The sequence below is a fragment of the Hypanus sabinus genome, chromosome 13 (genome assembly GCF_030144855.1).
Source record: "Hypanus sabinus isolate sHypSab1 chromosome 13, sHypSab1.hap1, whole genome shotgun sequence".
Lineage (NCBI taxonomy): Eukaryota > Metazoa > Chordata > Chondrichthyes > Myliobatiformes > Dasyatidae > Hypanus > Hypanus sabinus.
Window position 1 is genome coordinate 64,580,220 of NC_082718.1, and position 17,952 is coordinate 64,598,171.

Consider the following 17,952-nt stretch of genomic DNA (forward strand, 5'->3'; position numbering starts at 1 on the left):
CTGCTAATTAAGCATTTACAGCTTTCCTTCTATTTATGAAAGGGGTCTTTTCTTGGAAAATGGTTTCTTAATTGACATTTGAAAATCGAAGACTAAGCAAAATGGATTCAGAAAAAGTGCATTCCTACAAAAAGAGAATTGCACACAGTTTGTAATAATGAACAATGGCTTTGTAAATTGATTACATGCACCCTAATAGTTAATGGCATTATTGTAGAAGTTTGTAAATTGAGGAATTAAGGTAGAATAAACGTACATCATCTTTGTCTTTATTCCAATGAAGATTGACCTTTCTTCGCATTTCTTAGAAAGTTACATCAGAGGAGTTTCACCAACTCTGACTAAATTGTTCCTGGGAAACTTTCTAAAGGTCAACAAAGTGTTCCAGAATAAGTTGTTACTTAGAAACAATTTTTTTTAAAGTTGAATGCTACCAATTATTAAAATTAACTAACAATTTTTTTGTTAACATTTGAAAGGCCACACTATACACCAAAGAATTGTGATCAATTAAAACAAGGAATGCACTGTAATATTTATAATTTCAAGCAAAAGTAGCACTCAATCATAAATAGCACAGCAGTTTTAGTTAGATATACAGACTTCAGCCCGGAATCATTCTGATAAGCGGTAGTGGTCCAATACACGATGTTACTAATTAGTCTACTTGTTTTTTTCTCTTACAAAATTCCAATTAAAATCAGTCAGTCATAACGCAAAATACAAATAAACACTTTTACAACATGCCATCATCACAGTTCACAAATAAAATTAAACATAGAAAATATTAACACTGTTAAATAACAACCTATTGAAATTTATGAAAATGGCAGGACCCTGAATAAGTTTAGAAGTCCAAAAATATTGTCAATGATTAAGCACATTTGCTAAAAGTCCAATATCTCAACAATTATCTATTAACAGTAATCCTAAGATGTAGGTCCACTGAAACCATTATTTGGAAAGTCAAATACTGTTAACAAAAGCCTACTTATGACATACATCGAGATAAGCGTTTTGTAGTGAAATTATTATAAAATGATGTAGAAGTAGTAACAGCTGAGATCAGAGACAAAACTGAACTCGCTGAATTTCAAAGTCTTCATAGTGACATGGAAAAATAACAGGTGCAATTAATTTGACAATGTTCAGTAATGGAAGTGCAGGTTGACAGCTTAATTAATTACATTTTTTAAAAAATACACTAATCAATTAATCTGTTGGCCACATAATTTCAAAATAAATTTAAATGCTGTAACCTATGAGCTTTGAGGTTGCAAGATAGCTCATCAAAATCATATTTTAAAAGGTGAGACAGTTCTAATATCAGAGCATTTGCAACTAAACAGCACAATCAAATTTGCAAAATGCTGGAAAAAGGTACTGGGAGAAACAGATGCATTCACAAGCCACTCACATTTTTCTCTATACCACCACAATGTGGTTTATGGACAGTAGTCTTTTAGCAGCAATGATTCCCAATAAATAAGCACTTTTGTTTCCATCACCGCACAAAACTGCAGCTAAAGTTACAACAGCTGCTGGAACTTACTGGCTATTAACAGCAGAGGTGAATCATAGAACTGTTTTCTCTCAGTGTGTGTATGTACATGCATATATTATATATACCCACATACATACACATGTGTACAATATATATAATAAAAATGTCACACTGTGACCCTTATAAAACAATCTATATACTGTATCTCAAGAAAAGACTATCGCAAGAAGGGCAATAAAGGAAAAGTGTTGTCGTTCAAGTCCAATCCATTCTGTGTTATGGAAAATAGTATCTTCAGAATCAAAATTCCAATGTAAGTAGCAAGCCAATGGAACTCAATTCTATTACTTTTCACGACAGTCTAGAACAACATACTCTGTCTTCTGTTTTTCCCATGTGCTAGAAAATACAAAAGGGTGCATTAAAATCAGCTTATGTTTCCTTATGATGTAAGCACAGCAGCCACACAGAATAACTGACAATTCATATATCATAGCAAAAGTGGTCAAATACTATACTCAGTGGCCACTTTAACAGCTACACCTGTACACCAGCTTGTTAATAAATATCTAATCAGCTAATCATGCAGCAGCAACTTCATCCATAGTTAAATGGTTCAGTTGTTGTTCAGACTAAAATGGGGAAGAAATGTGATCTCAGTGACTTTGACCCTGGAATAATTGTTGATGCCAGACAGGATGGTTTGAGTACCTCAGAAATTGCTGATCTCCTGGGATTTTCAAAGTAAATTTATTATCAAAGAACATACAGGTCACCATACAGGTGACCCTGAGATTAATTTTCTTCCAGGCATACTCAATAAATTCATAATAGACTAACCAACCATAAAGGAATGAATGAAAGACCGCACCCAGCCTTGTGGTGCACCTGTGCTGATGGAGATTATGGAGGACATGTTGTTGCCAATCTGAATTGACTGGGGTCTGTTTAAGTAAAGAAATCCAGGATCCAATTGCACTAGGAGGTATTGGGGCCAAGGTCTTAGAACTTGATTAGTTGTGATGCGATGATAGTATTGAATGCTGAGCTGTAGTCAATGAAGAGAAAGCAGGTACAGGGTTCTCAGTTGGATGATCAGCCATGATCATACTGAATGGCGGTGCAGGCTCAAAGGGCCGAATGGCCTACTCCTGCACCTATTTTCTATGTTTCTATGTTTAAGAGCATCCTGATGTATGCATCTTAGCTGTTACGATGTTTCAGGGTTGAGTGAAGAGACACTGAGTGTATACAGTATTGTTTTAATGTGTGCTGACTCTTAAAAGTTCTCTTTACTGAAAACGTATTGCTTTAAATGCTTTATTTTTAAATTGCAAAATATAGTGCTTATAGCCACAATTGTTACCCAGAGGTCTTCAGTGAGGATTTGGGTCTGAACTCAAGCTTGTTTTGTTTATTTAGAGTATTGATACGGGGGGTCCCTGTGAAGACCTGCATTTAAATTGCCTTCTCAAGTCACTCCATGTTTTGTGCTGGAGATACTTCTTGTGCCCCCAAATTTGGAATGAGCCACTTTAGCACAACTGCTGAATATATCACTAAGACCAAATGACACAGCAATTTGTACACAAGGATCAAAAACACACTTAATGCTAAGTTTAAGAGTCCATTTTATTATACTTTGTCTCATTATCAAATATGTAACAAAGTATGATGTTACTCTGTACAGAGTGTAATATTTTTAATTGATAAAAAAGTTTATATGCTGAGCTTCTCGCAAAATAAATTACCAACAGATTGGTTTCCTGGATGGAACTGAATGGCAAGTGAAATGCCACAATTTCTTTCAGACATACCATAAGACAAAGTAACAGAATTAGGCCATTCAGCCCACCAAATCTGCTCCACCATTGAATCACAGCTGATTTATTTTCTGTCAGCCCCATTCTCCTACCTTTCCCACAAAACTTTTGACACCCTTATATATCAAGAACCTATCACAATTTTAGTTGTGTTATAAAAGGGTCTCACCTGTCTCTGGATATGATGAGGTTCTGTAGCCAGGATCTTTTTGCAATCGAATTTCATTTAATGAAAATACAGAAGCTCCTGGCATAAATGAATAAAACAAAAACACTTTAGTCACCCAGTGCTAGTATTCATATATACCAAGAAGTAAGAATAACATTTAAGTGGGTCAGCCATTGTCAGAGTTTTCTTGGAAGCAGTCAGAAGATTGGTATTTTGCAGCTAGTGTTTCATTTTCCAATTCTTCAAAGAATTGTTTCATCATTACACAGCAGATATATAAATTACCAGCTATTCATAACAGTCATAGTGAACAAACACACTTACTAATACTTATCCTGCTTATTGCACTGAAGATTATGTTGCCACATTCTGTGGCCAGAGTCAATGGAACAGGAGGGTAGGCTTTTCCACTAGGTTATTACTAACTTGTTGCCTCAGTACCATTTAAACATGATGAAGATAGAGCGGTGAATGCTGCGTGTATGGATTATAATATACACTCGACAAGATTCCCTATGGTAGGCTCATTCAGAAAGTCAAGAACATGAGATCCAGGGAAACTTGGCTGGGTGGGCTTGAAAGTGGTTTGCCCAAAGAAGGACTGGGGTGGTAGTAGAAGGTGCACATTCTGCCTGGAGGTCAGTGACCAGTGGTGTTCTGCAGGGACCCCTGCTCTTTGTGATTTTTATAAATGACTTGGATGAGGAAGTGGAAGGGTGAGTTAGTAAGTTTGCAAATGACTGGAGGTTGGTGGTGTTGTGGATAGTGTGGAAGGTTGTCGCAGGTTGCAACGGACATTGATAGGATGCTGAGAAGTGACAGATGGAATTCAATACAGAAAAGTGTGAATGGACACACTTTGCAAGGTTGAACTCGAAGGCAGAGTACAGGGTTAACTGCAGGATTCTTAGCAGTGTGGAGCAACAGAACATGGTGTGCATATTCATAGATCCCTCAAAGTTGATAGGGAAGTAAAGAAAGCATATGCTGTGTTGGCCTTCATTAATCAGAGGATTGAGTTTAAGAGCTACAAGGTAAAGTTGCAGCTTTATAAAACTCTGGCTAGACCACACGGAGTATTGTGTTCAGTATTGATTGCCTCACTATAGGATGGGTATGGAAGCAGAAGAGATTTACCAGAATACTGCCTGGATTAGAGACCAGGTCTTATGAGAAAAGTTGAGCTAGCTAGGGCTTTTCTCTTTGTAGCAAAGGAGGATAAGAAGTGACTTGATAGATGTGTATAGGATGATAAGAGGCATAGACAGAATGAACAGTAAGCACCTTTTAACCAGGACAGCAATCTTTAATAGGTGAGGGCATACTCTTAAGGTGATTGGGGGAATGCCAGAGGTAGACAGAGACTGGAAGTGAAAAGAGCACATTGCCATAGGAGGTGGTAGAGGCAGATACATTAGGGACATTTAAGAGACTCCTAGATAGGCACGTGGATGAAAGTAAAATGAAGGCCTATGTGGGAGGCAAGCGTTAGATTGATCTTGCTGTAGGTCAGCATTACATCGTAGTTGAAGGGCCTGTGCTATGCTGTACTATTTTATGTCCTAATCATCTTTGATTCATATCCTTGAAACTCTTCAATAAGCAGAACATATTGATCTATTATGAGAACTTTAATTAATACGTTAATTCTCAGCCAAACTGTTTTGGAGATGAGTTAAAGAATTGCAGGATCTGGAGCAACAATCTGCTACAGGAACTCAACACCTCAGGAGAAGGGTGAAAAGATTCTGTTAGTGTAACATTAGCTGACCAGTAGGAGGGTGTCATTCTAGAGGAGTAAGCTACAGCAGGCAACCTTCTTTATATAAATGTAAACCGAAATATAAAATGAAAATATGACGAAGAGCTGGGTATGTTTTGGTTATAAAACAGGGATTTAATTGGATCAGTGCAAATTCATCAAATTAATTATCAGCTTCTAACTACGTGTTACCTGCAACCATTATAATGCTATGGAATATTTGAACCAAAGTTCTTGAAGGATTATCAGTTTATAGCTAATTAAGGAGTGATTTACCATCTGGTAAAGTGTGCGCCCTTGCTCCAAGACTTTTAAAATAAAGATGCTTCATGGCATCGTCTGCAGAAATTCTCTTCTTGGCTTGGTACTGCAAGGAAGATTAAGTATTTATTAGTTACATAAAGATTATTTATGACAGCAGTTTTTGATCTAATTTTAAGCAATAATAAATATTCCAATTTAGCAATATAAATTAGCTTACTTGTAAAAAACTCGATAACAGATCAATTCCTTCTGTGTCCAATCTGTGAAGAAAAAATAAGACTCAATTTGAAGGGATTTAATTACCACGAATAACCATCCTTTTAATTATAGCACAGATGACACAGAAAGTGGCAAATAGTACTATGCAAAATTGTTAGATACATATATGAGGGGGAGTACAGTACTGTATTCGTCAAAGAGGACCAGACAACAAATTTGTAAACCTGGTGGGAACATAGAATGTTAGGAATGACAAGGTTGGAGTGGTGCAAGAGGTGTGTGGGACAGTTGGTAGAGAAGGAGTACCAAGGGTGGCAGGCACACCCAGCCCTGAGAAACCAGGCAAGGTCATTTGATTCTAAACAACTGGTTTATTGGTCATTACAGAACGTCTCTCTGCTGCTTCCCACCCCCTCCCCTCTTCCTTCCTTTTTCCTAACCACAATTCTCCTCTCCCTGCCCCCTTCCCACTCTCAGTCCACAATAAAGGCCCATATTGGAATCACGTTTATTATCACTCACATATTTCATGAGATTTTTTTTTTGTGTGGCAGCAGTAAAAATTACTAGTACTGTGGGCAGTAAAGCAAAAATAAAACGAACAACTTCAAGCAAAGGGCAAGTCATGGAGTCTGTCTACTCCAGTCTATTCTTAGAACCAACTAAATGTAGGTCAAAGCCACAGTAAGGATCAATCCAATTGACCATCTTTTAAAGGCAATGAAACATAAAATATGAATGTATTCTGATCATTGAATTCTTCAGATGATCTACCCATGTACACTCCAGCATTACTGAAATAATATTCAACGTCATTCATAAATAAATTCTGCTTGGCTTTGAAAGTATATTGATCTACACTGTTTGAAATGTTGAGAAACCTACACTCTTGTTCTTGAACACGGATTTTTGTATCAAATTTTGTCACTGCTCACATTTCATTACAAATTTGGTTATATTATTCATTTGCTAAAGCTAGTCAAGTGCTTAAACGGTTGAGAGTTAAAACAAGACAACTTTTTATTTTTATCAAGATCCCCAAACAATTAAATAGTCAGGATATTCTAAATACAACTTCAACAACAAAAGCACAGATTGTTAAAATGATTGAGTTGAACGACATCTGCTACACTTGGGTATATTCTGTTTGAATATTTAAGTTGGTCTATACTCTATCTAGCCTTTCAGCCAATATATTTCAATTTTCATAGTTCAAACACGTTTTGCCCATGAATATTAAAATCTGAATCACAGCTCATTTCATAGGACATAGAATCAAGCCTATTCATAACTGTGCCATACCAACACTACCTTGGTGCATGATTTATCACTTGTTGTGGTTTATATTTGGGAAAGTTGTAAGTCTTAAATTCCTCATTTGAAGATATTCCTGGCCATTCCTCCTCTGTGGGCGTTCCTGCAATAAATAATGTCCATTATAAATAAAGATGCAGAAACTGGTAAAACATGCCAACCTGATTCTGAGGTTCAGCAATCATCTTGCTGAAATGCCAGTATGACAAAGCCATGCTGATGGTTCCTAATTAGGCCTTGAATTTCCAGATGGTCATAAATTCTACCATTATGAATCCTCTCCCTAGCACAACTGTGAGCTTATTGATCTATAATTCCCAGGATTATCCCTATTTTCCATTGTCAATAAAGCTTGCCTGTCTTCTGGGACCTTACCTGTGGCTAGAAGGGTCTCAAAGATCTTGGTCAAGGCCCCTGTAATTTCATCTCTTGCTTCTTCCAATAATCTGGGGCACATTGAGCCATACAGCAATAGAGCAGATTATCAGTCTAATATGCTGTGTTCACTCCATTTTGCAGTGTAAGCCCCACCCCTCCATGTACCTATCAAAATGCTTCTTAAGTGATGCTATCGTACTTGCCACAACCACTTCTGGCAGCTCATTCCACCCCTCAGGTCCCTTTTAAATATTTTCCCTCTCAAATCTCAAATAGATAGAGATCTCAAACCTCTATCTGTTTACTACTAATATAAAGTCTGTTACCATCCACCTTATCTATGTTTCTTATAATTTTAACCTTTTCTATACGATACCCCCTCATTCTCTTGCATTCAAAGGAACGAAGACTTAGTCTGGCCAACCTTCCCTATAACTCAGGCCCTACAGTCCTGGCAACATCCTTGTAAATCTTTTCTGCACTCCTTCCAGTTTAACCATATCTTTCCTATAACAGAGTGACCAAAACTGGACACATACTCTAAGTGTGGCCTCACCAATGACTTACACAACTACAATCTAATATCCTATCTCCTATATCAAAGCCTGACTGATGAAGACCAGTGTGCTAAATGCCTTTTTCATTACACTGCATGCAGAGGGGTCATAGTTTAAAAGGTCTGAAAAGCTTAAACTTCTGCAAGATTTTGGGTTGACAAACATAACTATGTTGCAGCAGCTTTGGTGATTGAGGTACTTATTGGTCTTTCATGAACAACGTATCACAAGCTTTGTGGTATCAAGATCAGAGTAAGGAAAATTTGAGCCAGTAAACCCTTATTAGCAGATGATGATGAATAGCTCCAGAGAGGGTAAAAACCTGTAAGGAAAAGACCAGTTGGATTGAGAATTCTGGAGAGGGAAGAAAGGGTCCACAGTTTGGGGTGAAGATTCAATGCATAGAGTCATTGAGTCAAAGAAAAGTATAGTGCAGAAACAGGCCCTTTAGCCCATCTAGTCCATACCGAACCATTTGAACTGACTATTCCCACTGGCCTGAGCCGGGACCAAAGCCCTCCATTCCTTTACCATCTATGTAACTCTCCAAATTTCTCTTAAACGTTGAAATTGAACCCACATCTCCCACTTCCGCTGGCAGTTCTTTCCACACTTTCACCACCTTCTGAGTGAAGTAGTTCCACCCCATGATTCCCTTAAACATTTCACTTTTCACCCTTAAACCATAACCATAAGTTACCAGAACTGCAAATACTCCAAATTTGTCCTCACTAACGTCTTATACAACTTCAACAAAACATCCCAACTCCTGTATTCAATACTTTGATTTATGAAGGCCAATAAGCCTTGGTAATACCATGGTAATACATGGTAATACCAGGTGTGAATCCAAAAGAGCTGGGGAAGATCTTAAATTAAATTTTATTTATCTGTATGTAATCAGGAGCAGGATGCAGAGTCTATAGAAATGAGGCAAAGTGGCATCAACTTCATGGACAGATCACAGAGGAGGAGGTGTTTGCTGTCCTGAGGCAAATTAGGGTCGATAAATCCCCAAGGATTGGACCACGCAGGAAGCAAGTGCAGAAATTACCGGGACCTCAGCAGAGATATTTGAATCATCCTTAGTGACAAGTAAGGTACCAGAGGACTGGAGGATTGCCAGTATTGTTCCGCTGTTCAAAAAAGGCTCTAAAAACAAACCAGCAAATTATAGATTGATGAGTCTATAACTAGTGGGAAAGTCATTGGGAGGTATTCTGAGGGACTGGATACAAGTAGTTGGATAGACATGGACTGATTAAGGACAGTCAGCATGGCTTTGTGCATGGTAGGTCATGTTTAGCCAATTTTCTAGAGTTTTTCAAGGAAGATACCAATAAAGTGGATGAAGGCAAGGCAGTGGATGTTGTCTACATGGACTTGAGTAAGGCACTTGACAAGGTCTTGTATGGGAGGCTGCTCAAGAAGGTTCAATTGCTCAGCATTCAGGATGAGGTAGTAAATTGGATTAGACATTGGCTTTGTTGGAGAAACCGAGGAGTGGTAGATGTTTCCCTCTCCGACTGGAGGCCTGTGACTAGGGCTGTGCGACAAGGAATGCTGCTGGGTCCATTGTTGTTTGTCATCTATATCAATGATATGGATGGTAATGTAGTTAACTGGATCAGCAAATTTGCAGATGACATCAAGATTGGGGGTGTAGTGGAAGGCTATCATGGCTTGCAGAGAGATCTGTATCAGGTGGAAAAATGGGCTGAAAATAGCTGATGGAATTTAATGCAGACAAGTGCAGGGTGTTGCAATTTGGTAGGACTAATCAGGGTAGGTCTTACACAGTGAGTGGTAGGGCACTGAGGAATGTGGTAGAATAAAGGTTATCTACCACAGGTCCATAATTCATTGAAAGTGATGTCACAGGTAGATAGGGTTGTAAAGAAAGCTTTTGGCACATTGGCCTTCATAAATCAAAGTATTAAGTACAGGTGATGAGATATTATGTTGAAGTTGTACAAGATATTGGGGAGGTCTAGCTTGGAGTATGGTGTGCAGTTTTGGTCACCTACCTACAGGAAACACTTAAAGATGTATGATTGGAAAAAGTACAGAGATAATTTACAAGGACGTTGCTGGGTTTGGAGGACCTGAGTTATAAGGAAAGATTGAATAAGTTAGGACTTTATTCCTTGGAATATAAAAGATTGAAAGATTTGATAGAGGCATACAAAATTATGAGGGGTATAGCTAGGGTAAATGCAAGCACACTTTTTCCATTGAGTTTGGATGGGACTACAACCAGTAGTCATGGGTTATGGGTGAAAGGTGAAAAGTTTAAGTTCTGAGGGAAAACTTTTTCACTCAGAGGGAGTGAGAGTGTAGAAGGTGCTGCCAGCACAAGTGGTGCATGCAAGCTCGATTTTAATGTTTAAGTTTGGATATCCATACCAGTATGTACATAGATGATAAGGGTACGTAGGGCTACAGTCCAGGTGCAGGTCAATGGGAATAGGCAGTTTAATTGGTTTGGTATGGACTAGGTGGGCTGAAGGATCTGTTTCTGTGCTATACTTTTCTTTTACTCTATCCCTCTATTCTACTATAATCTTCAGTGCCCAACAGGACACTGTAGAATTCCCACCACCTTGATTTGTCCTCCAAGGTGTAACATCTCGCATTAAATTCCATTTGCCATTTTAAAGTCCATTTTTTCAGCTGATGTAGATCCTGCTATGAGCTTTGATAGTTGTTGCTGTCCACTATGCCCCCAATTTTGGTGCAATATGCAAATTTGCTGATTCAGTTTATCATATTTTTATCTGCATCACTGATATAGATAACAAACAACAAAGGACCCAGCACTGTCCCTGCGGCACACCACTAGTCACAGGCCTCCAGTCAGAGAGGCAACCATCTGCTACTGCTCTCTAGCTTCTCAGATGAAGCCATTGTGGAATTCATTTTACTACCTCTATCCTGTATGCCAAGTGACTGAACCTTCTTGACCAACCTCCCATGCGGTATCTTGTCAAAGGCCTTGCTAAAGCCTATGTAGACAACGTCCACTGTCTTTCCTTCATCAATTTGCCTATTAAGTTATTTGAAAAACACTATAAGATTGGTTAGATATGACCTACCATACACAAAACCATGTTGACTATCCCTTATCAGTCCCTGTTTATCCAAATACTCATACATCTGGACCCTTAGAATACCTTCCAATAACTTATCCACTACTTACATCGAATTCACCAGCCTATAGTTTCCTGGCTTATTCTTAAAGTCTTTCTTAAACAACAGAAGAACATCAGCTATCCTCCAATCTTCTGACACCTCACCATGGTAAAGGAAATTTCACACCACCCGAGCCACTGCAATTTCTGCACCAGCCAAGGGGACACCTGGTCAGTTTCTGGGGATCGATCCACCCTAATTTGCCTAAAGACAGCGAACAACTCCTTCCTCCGTAATCCATGACCTCACTGCAGTTCTGCCTCAATTCCACACACTTAGTGTCCTTCTCCTGAGTAAATACAGATGTTAAAAAAAAAATCAATTTAAGATGTTTCCCATCTCTTTCCACTCTATGCATAGATGACCACACTGATCTTCAAGAGGAACAATTTTGTCCTTCACTATCCTTTTATATTAGGATCCGGCGGTGCAGCTCTGAATCCGCAGTGTTTCTTTTCACGTAAATAATCACAATCACGATCGAAAATAACGTGGAAGTAATAAAGCGATCGGTCATTGGAAAAGCGTTAAGCTACAGTCGGTCAAGGATCGGAACAATTTTAATGGAGCATGTGAAAGGCCCTGCCCCGATGAAAGCTACAATTATTACTAAGCCACGCAGTGGTTTGATTGTTGAAATACGTATGTGTTTTATATGCATAGAAAGGTAAAATATGTACTATATACTAAGAAACACGTTTGACTAACTGATGCTAAATACTACCGGATGTGCCTGTTCCGACTTCAAATCCGACTTAAAGACGGACTCAGGAACGGAACTCATTCATAACCCGGGGTCTGCTTGTAGTTTAAGTCATTTCTAGATTACTTTTAATACCTAATACAATGTAAATAGTTGTTATACTGTATTGTTTAGGGAATAATGACAAGAAAAAAGTCTGTACATGCTCAAACAAAGAGAGCTGTAGAGAGAACTTCTGGGTTTTCCTGATCTGCAGTTGGTTGAATCCGCGGATAAGGAGGGCCGACTGTACTCCTTAAGTACCTCATTTGCTTCTTTGTGCTTATACCTGCTATGCACCTCCTCCTCCTTTTTTAATTAGGGCCACAATATCTGTCAAAAACCAAGGTTCCCTAAATCTTTTCCTTTTATTCTGACAGGAAATGCAAACTTTGTACTCGCACGGTTTCACTTTTGAAGGACTCCCATTTTACCAAGCACACCTTTGCCAGAAAAACATCTCAATCCACACTTACCAGAACCCTTCTGATGCTATGAACATTTGCTTTTTTCAGTTTAGAATCTCAACCCAAGGACCAGACCTATCATTCTCTGTGATTATCTTGAAACCAATGGCATTATGATCACTAGATCCAAAAAAGGTGCAAGCACAATGGAAGAAGAAAAGTTCTAAATTGTGAGCATATTAAATAGGAGATTGGAAGCCAGGAATCATCAGAAGATCAGAGATGCAGAGGGTCAGTAACTTTAAATTCTTGGATACATTATCTCAGAGGACTTGTCCTGGATCCATCATATAAATATTATTGCGAAGAAATCACAACAGTGTCTCTACTTCCTCAGGAGTCTGCGGAGGTACGGCATGTCATCGAAAACCTTGGCAAATTTCTATAGATGTGTGGCGGAAAGAGTACCGACTGGCTGCATTATGGCCTGGTATGGGAACTCAAACGCCTTTGGGTGGAAAATTCTACAAAAGGTAATGGATTCAGCCCGGTACATCACAGGTAAAGCCCTCCCAACCATTAAGCACATCTACAGGAAACGTGCAGCATCCATCACCTAAGATCCTCACCACCCAGGCCATGCTCTTTTCTTGCTGCTGCCTTCAGGTAGAAGCCACAGGTGCCTCTGGACTTATACCAACAGGTTCAAGAACAGTTACTACCCCTCAACCATCAGGCTATTGAACAAACGGGGATAGCTGCACTCATTTAAGGACTGTATTGTTATTTCATGCTATTTATTTATATCTGCATTTTCTCAGTTTGTTACAGTTAACAGTTCTTTATATTTACAGTTATTGTCCTATAGATTTGCTAAGTATGCCTGCAGAAAGAGGATCTCAGGGTTGTACATGGTGACATGTATGAATGCTGATAATAAGTTTTACTTAGAACTTTGAATTAATTGTTAACGACTGTGTTATGAAGGTACCACTGCTCTGAGGGGCCGAAGGAGCGGGAGCAGCCCCTCCTTCCGGAGAATTGCAAGATAGCTATTAATTCGGGTCTCAGAAGTGAGAGACAATGCAACGGTTCTGGCCATTGTTCTTAGAGACACCTGTGTGACGTGCCTGTCCCTGCTACGTTACAGCTACCATGGACATGGACACCCTCGGGCAATGTGGGGGTGGAGATTGCATCACCCTACTTTGATGGACACCTACAACTCTGCAAGTAAAGATAAAAGTGGACTGCAGGAGGCAGTACGGGAGCGATGCACCAGAGGAACTTGCTCGCTCAACGCTCCCGTGAGAGCTGGAAGCCACTCAACACCACGCGTGCTCCTAACTCCTTTGCCTGGGGAGCGGGTGGCTGATAATATCGAGAAGGACTTCGAACTAACAACGGGGAAAACAACGCTCCCCTGATTTAACGGAGTGGCTTCATAAAGACCCGGGCAAGTTTTCTTTTCGTTTTCACCGATCTCTCTAAAACACGTGAAACCCAGCGATTCCTCGAAAGGCTAGTCTACAGACTTCTGAATGACTTTTTATATTTCCAATGGACAAAAATATTATCCCCTAGACAACAGCCGAGATTACTTCTTAATGATGATTATTACTATACCCGTGCTTTAGATTGAGTATTGGTGACGTGCATTATCTGAATGTTTGCATTAACCTTACTTTTGTGCCCCTTTATAAATAAAAACGTTTGAAAATAGTGACATCAGACTTCAATGGACCTCTCTATCTTTGCTGGTAAGTTATCCCGTTACGGGATACGTAACAACTGTTTTTGGGGAATGGCACATTTGGAATCTGTTTTAAGATTAACTGCACATAATACAGGACCATTATATTCCACTAAGAAGGAAGGGCAAGGATGACAATGTAAGGGAATCTTAGACAACAAGAGAGGATACAAATTTATTCAAGAAAATAAAGGAACAAAATGTAAGGTTTAGGAAGCTAAAACCGAACAGGGCCCTAGAAGAGTATGAATCCAGCAGAGAACGCAAGGGGATTAGGAGACCCAGGAGGGGCCATGAGAAGTGATTGGTAAGTAGGATTAAGGCATTCCAAGGGATTCTATACAGACAACAAGAGCAAAATGATAACCAGGAAAAGGATGGGACCACTCACAGATAAAGGAGGAAGCATATGTTTGGACATGGAAGGTAACAGCGAAGTCCTAAACGAATACTTTGCATCCTCATTCACTAAGGAGGAAGACATGGAGGATAATGAGATCATTATGGGACATGCTAATATGCTTGGGCATTTTGAGATAAATAAGTGACTTTGGGACACTTGAAGAATGTTGAAGTGCATAAATTCCTAGGGCATGATGAGGAGATGTTGATAGTGAAGAATATTGTCATAGATTATAAGGTGATCTTGATCTGTTTGGAAAGTGCACCAAGGATTGGCAAATGAATCTCAATACAGATAAGTGTGAGGTGCTTTAGTTTGGAAAGGTAAAAAAGCATAGGACTTGATAAGAATGGTGGGGCAGTAGGGAGTGTAATGGCACTATGGGACTTATGAGTACAAGAGTATAGCTCATTGAAAGCGATATCACAATTCGTACATGCTTTTGTGTTTCACTCTCTAACATCCCTCACTTCATAGCTTTGATGTTCCTTTGTTCAGATGGTCTCTCTCTGTCACCTACTGACCTAAAATTTACTGCTTATCCTCATGGTCTCATCTAATCAGGCGACAGTTATTTTGTCCTATTTCCTTTCCTGCCTGGACAGTTCCAATATGCATTTTCAATCTGAAACTTTTCTCTTTCCACTGTTGTTGCCTGAGTTACAAAGTGTTTCCATGATTTTCCATCTCTGGGGTAAGAGGTCTCTTTTCTGCACCATCCAGACTCTTACTACTGACATCTAAGGCATTTTCAATGCCCTCCAACACAGTGTTCTCTGGTCCCAAGCGGCTCATTATTATCAATGCATGTGTAAATTCTCTGTAACTCTATCCAATGCCAAGATGGTCTGTTGGCCCTTCACTTTTTCTTATTTCATCATTTTCCTTCACCAGACTGAAGTCATCCTTCCATTGAACCTCTCCTTCAAGTCCATTCACTTTCTCCAAGTTAAAAATATTGGAACTTGCAGGGACTCTAGCAATGCTCATCTCTTTACTGAGTATGTGGAACAGTCCTTGTGTCAGCCTCACAAACAACAGAAGATCTGCAGATGCTGGAAATTCGAGCAACACACACAAAATGCTGGAGGGACTCGGCAGGACATGCAGCATCTATATATATTAAAAAAAGTATAGTCAACATTTCGGGCTGATTCTGAGTTCCTCCAGCATCCTTGTGTTAGCCTATTCAGACTCCCACACTCAAATCTTGTTGCTCACATTGATAACTGCTTTGCTTCCTGCATTCACATAGATCTCAAGATTTAATTTCCTCCTTGTTCTCACACTGACATGGTCCACTTCTGAATCTTCCTTTCTCTTTCCCAATATCTCTATCGCCATCTCAGGCAACAGGTCAGCTAATAAAACCCACTAAAAGCTTACCGGCTCTTGGTTATCTCAAATGAACCTCATTCTACTTCTTGTTGGGACTCCATGCCAATCCAGCCAGATTTTCTATCTATTCTGATGATGTTTTCTGCACCAGAGCCTTTCAGATTATTTCCTTTTTCTTTAACCATAGTTTTATTTCTACCAGAAATGTCAAGCATCTCAATTACACCTCCTCTACTTTCTGCATGTTTAGTCTCAATGCACCTCTCCTCCTTAGAGGTTGGTAGCAAAATAACAGTCAGTGGAAAAATGTTGAAAACTATTCCTCAGGAATATGATAATTTCACCTTTTCAGGAGAAATTGCCTTTTGAGAATGAAATAACTGTTTTTGACTGGTTATATTTTAAGTGCACACTAAGTTTGATTCAATTGTTATATTATGCATCTTGGTACTAGAAGCAATTATTTCCAAAATATGACAGTCACTTATAATCAATCATGATGAATGTGTTGGCCATAAGATTAATACCAAATCCAACTTTAAAACTGTACTAGCTAAGGTTTGATCAAACTGTATTACAATCAAATGGAATTTATAAGCTTACCTAGTAACCTGAAAATCAAGTGCAATTCATCTTCTACAGTGGAACCAGGAAAAAGAGGTCTTCCTGCTGCCATTTCATAAAAGATACACCCAACACCCCTGAAAAGAATCACAGCAAATACAGCCATAAAAGAATTTTAAAGAATTTGGATTTCCCCAACACCCACAAAAAAAGATCCTCAATGATGAGGTCTGAGTAGTCATTCACTGTGCCTGTAATTCTTTAAATAAAATTCACATGACACATTGTTGACAATGATTCTATCTTGATTAATTATACATATGATGTGACAAACCCATCTTGACTAGAATTCATATGACCATTCCCCCAATAGCCAAACACGTGTATCACCCAGCAGTTACTTTATGATGCACAAATATTCGAACCTTTCCTTTCTATGAGAGAAGAGTAAATGCAAATCTCTTCCATTAGTTAGTGAATCAAACTGTATTACTGCTATCAATGGAGTTTAGCAAAGGATCACCAGACTAATTTCTGAATGGCAGGACTGACAAATGAAGAGAGATTGCATTAATTAAACTCATATCCACTAAAGGTTAGAAGTATGAGAGAAGATTTCACAGAAACCTCCAAAATTCTAACAGGACCGACAGATTTGCTACGGGAAGTATCTTCAAGTACAAGTTCATTGACCAGGCAACACATTCTAAGGTTAAATAGTGAATCATTTAAGACTGAGAAGACGAGAAATTCTCCTCCAGGAGAGTGGTGAACTTGTGGGAATCTATCACAGAAAGCAGCTGAAGTCTAATCATGAAATATGTGCAAGGTGTTAGATATTGTTCTTAGGGCTGGTTGCACAGGGAGAAAAGGCTAGAATTTGAAAGAATAGGGCAGGCCAGAAAAACCCAATGGCCTATACCAGCTGCTATTCTCAGTGTTTCTGTGTTACTGTAAATGTCTGTGTGAAAATGGTATTTTGCTTATTCACACAAGCTGGCTCTGCTACTACAGCAGTTTATGCCAGCTTTCTGGTACTTCTAATTGCTGTCTATAACGTGGAGGAAAGGGTGAGGATCTTCTTTTTCTGCTTATCTCCTTGTATTAAATCCATTGTGCACCAAAAAATATTAAGCTAGCACTCACTGCTAGCAGTAAGCTACTCTTGCTTGCTGCAGATCTATAAATGAGGCATAAGTGAACATGCCATTTCCACATGTGTCGATTTCCTGCATTAAGGTGGTGGGGCCCAAGGTCATTTTATGGATGGTCTAGAAGCCCAGCTGACCTAGCAGCTGAAATGTGTCAACAGCTGGTAATGTTGCAATCTTAGATCTTGTTATTTGTTTACCCTTTCAAGGACCGTCACAGCAGGAGGAGGAAAGAGAGGCTTGGGAGAGCACTGAGTAGCTGAGGTGAGTGTGCTTTAAAAGGAGCACGGAGTGGGGACTTGGGACAGTGAGATCACGGACCATCGCAGCAGGAGGAGGAGCGTGGGGCTCAGGTGAGCGCTGAGTGCTGGGAGATAGCTGAGGAGCTGAGGTGAGTGTGCTTTAAAAGGAG

The 17,952-nt window shown here is 39.3% G+C and overlaps 1 protein-coding gene across 8 annotated transcripts in view; it reads right to left on the reverse strand.

Moving 5' to 3' along the window:
- Positions 1 to 523: 523 nt before the first annotated feature.
- cdk17 (cyclin dependent kinase 17) overlaps positions 524 to 17,952 on the reverse strand; it is a 228,039-nt gene continuing 210,610 nt past the window's right edge. For all 8 annotated transcript variants that reach the window (XM_059987820.1, XM_059987824.1, XM_059987818.1 and 5 more), the window contains 6 exons: positions 16,429 to 16,526; positions 7,053 to 7,158; positions 5,740 to 5,782; positions 5,535 to 5,625; positions 3,497 to 3,574; positions 524 to 1,903 (listed from right to left, as the gene is read on the reverse strand). In XM_059987820.1, the coding sequence (XP_059843803.1) occupies positions 1,866 to 1,903; positions 3,497 to 3,574; positions 5,535 to 5,625; positions 5,740 to 5,782; positions 7,053 to 7,158; positions 16,429 to 16,526 (454 nt within the window). In that variant the 3' untranslated portion in view covers positions 524 to 1,865. The remainder of the gene's footprint in view (positions 1,904 to 3,496; positions 3,575 to 5,534; positions 5,626 to 5,739; positions 5,783 to 7,052; positions 7,159 to 16,428; positions 16,527 to 17,952) is intronic.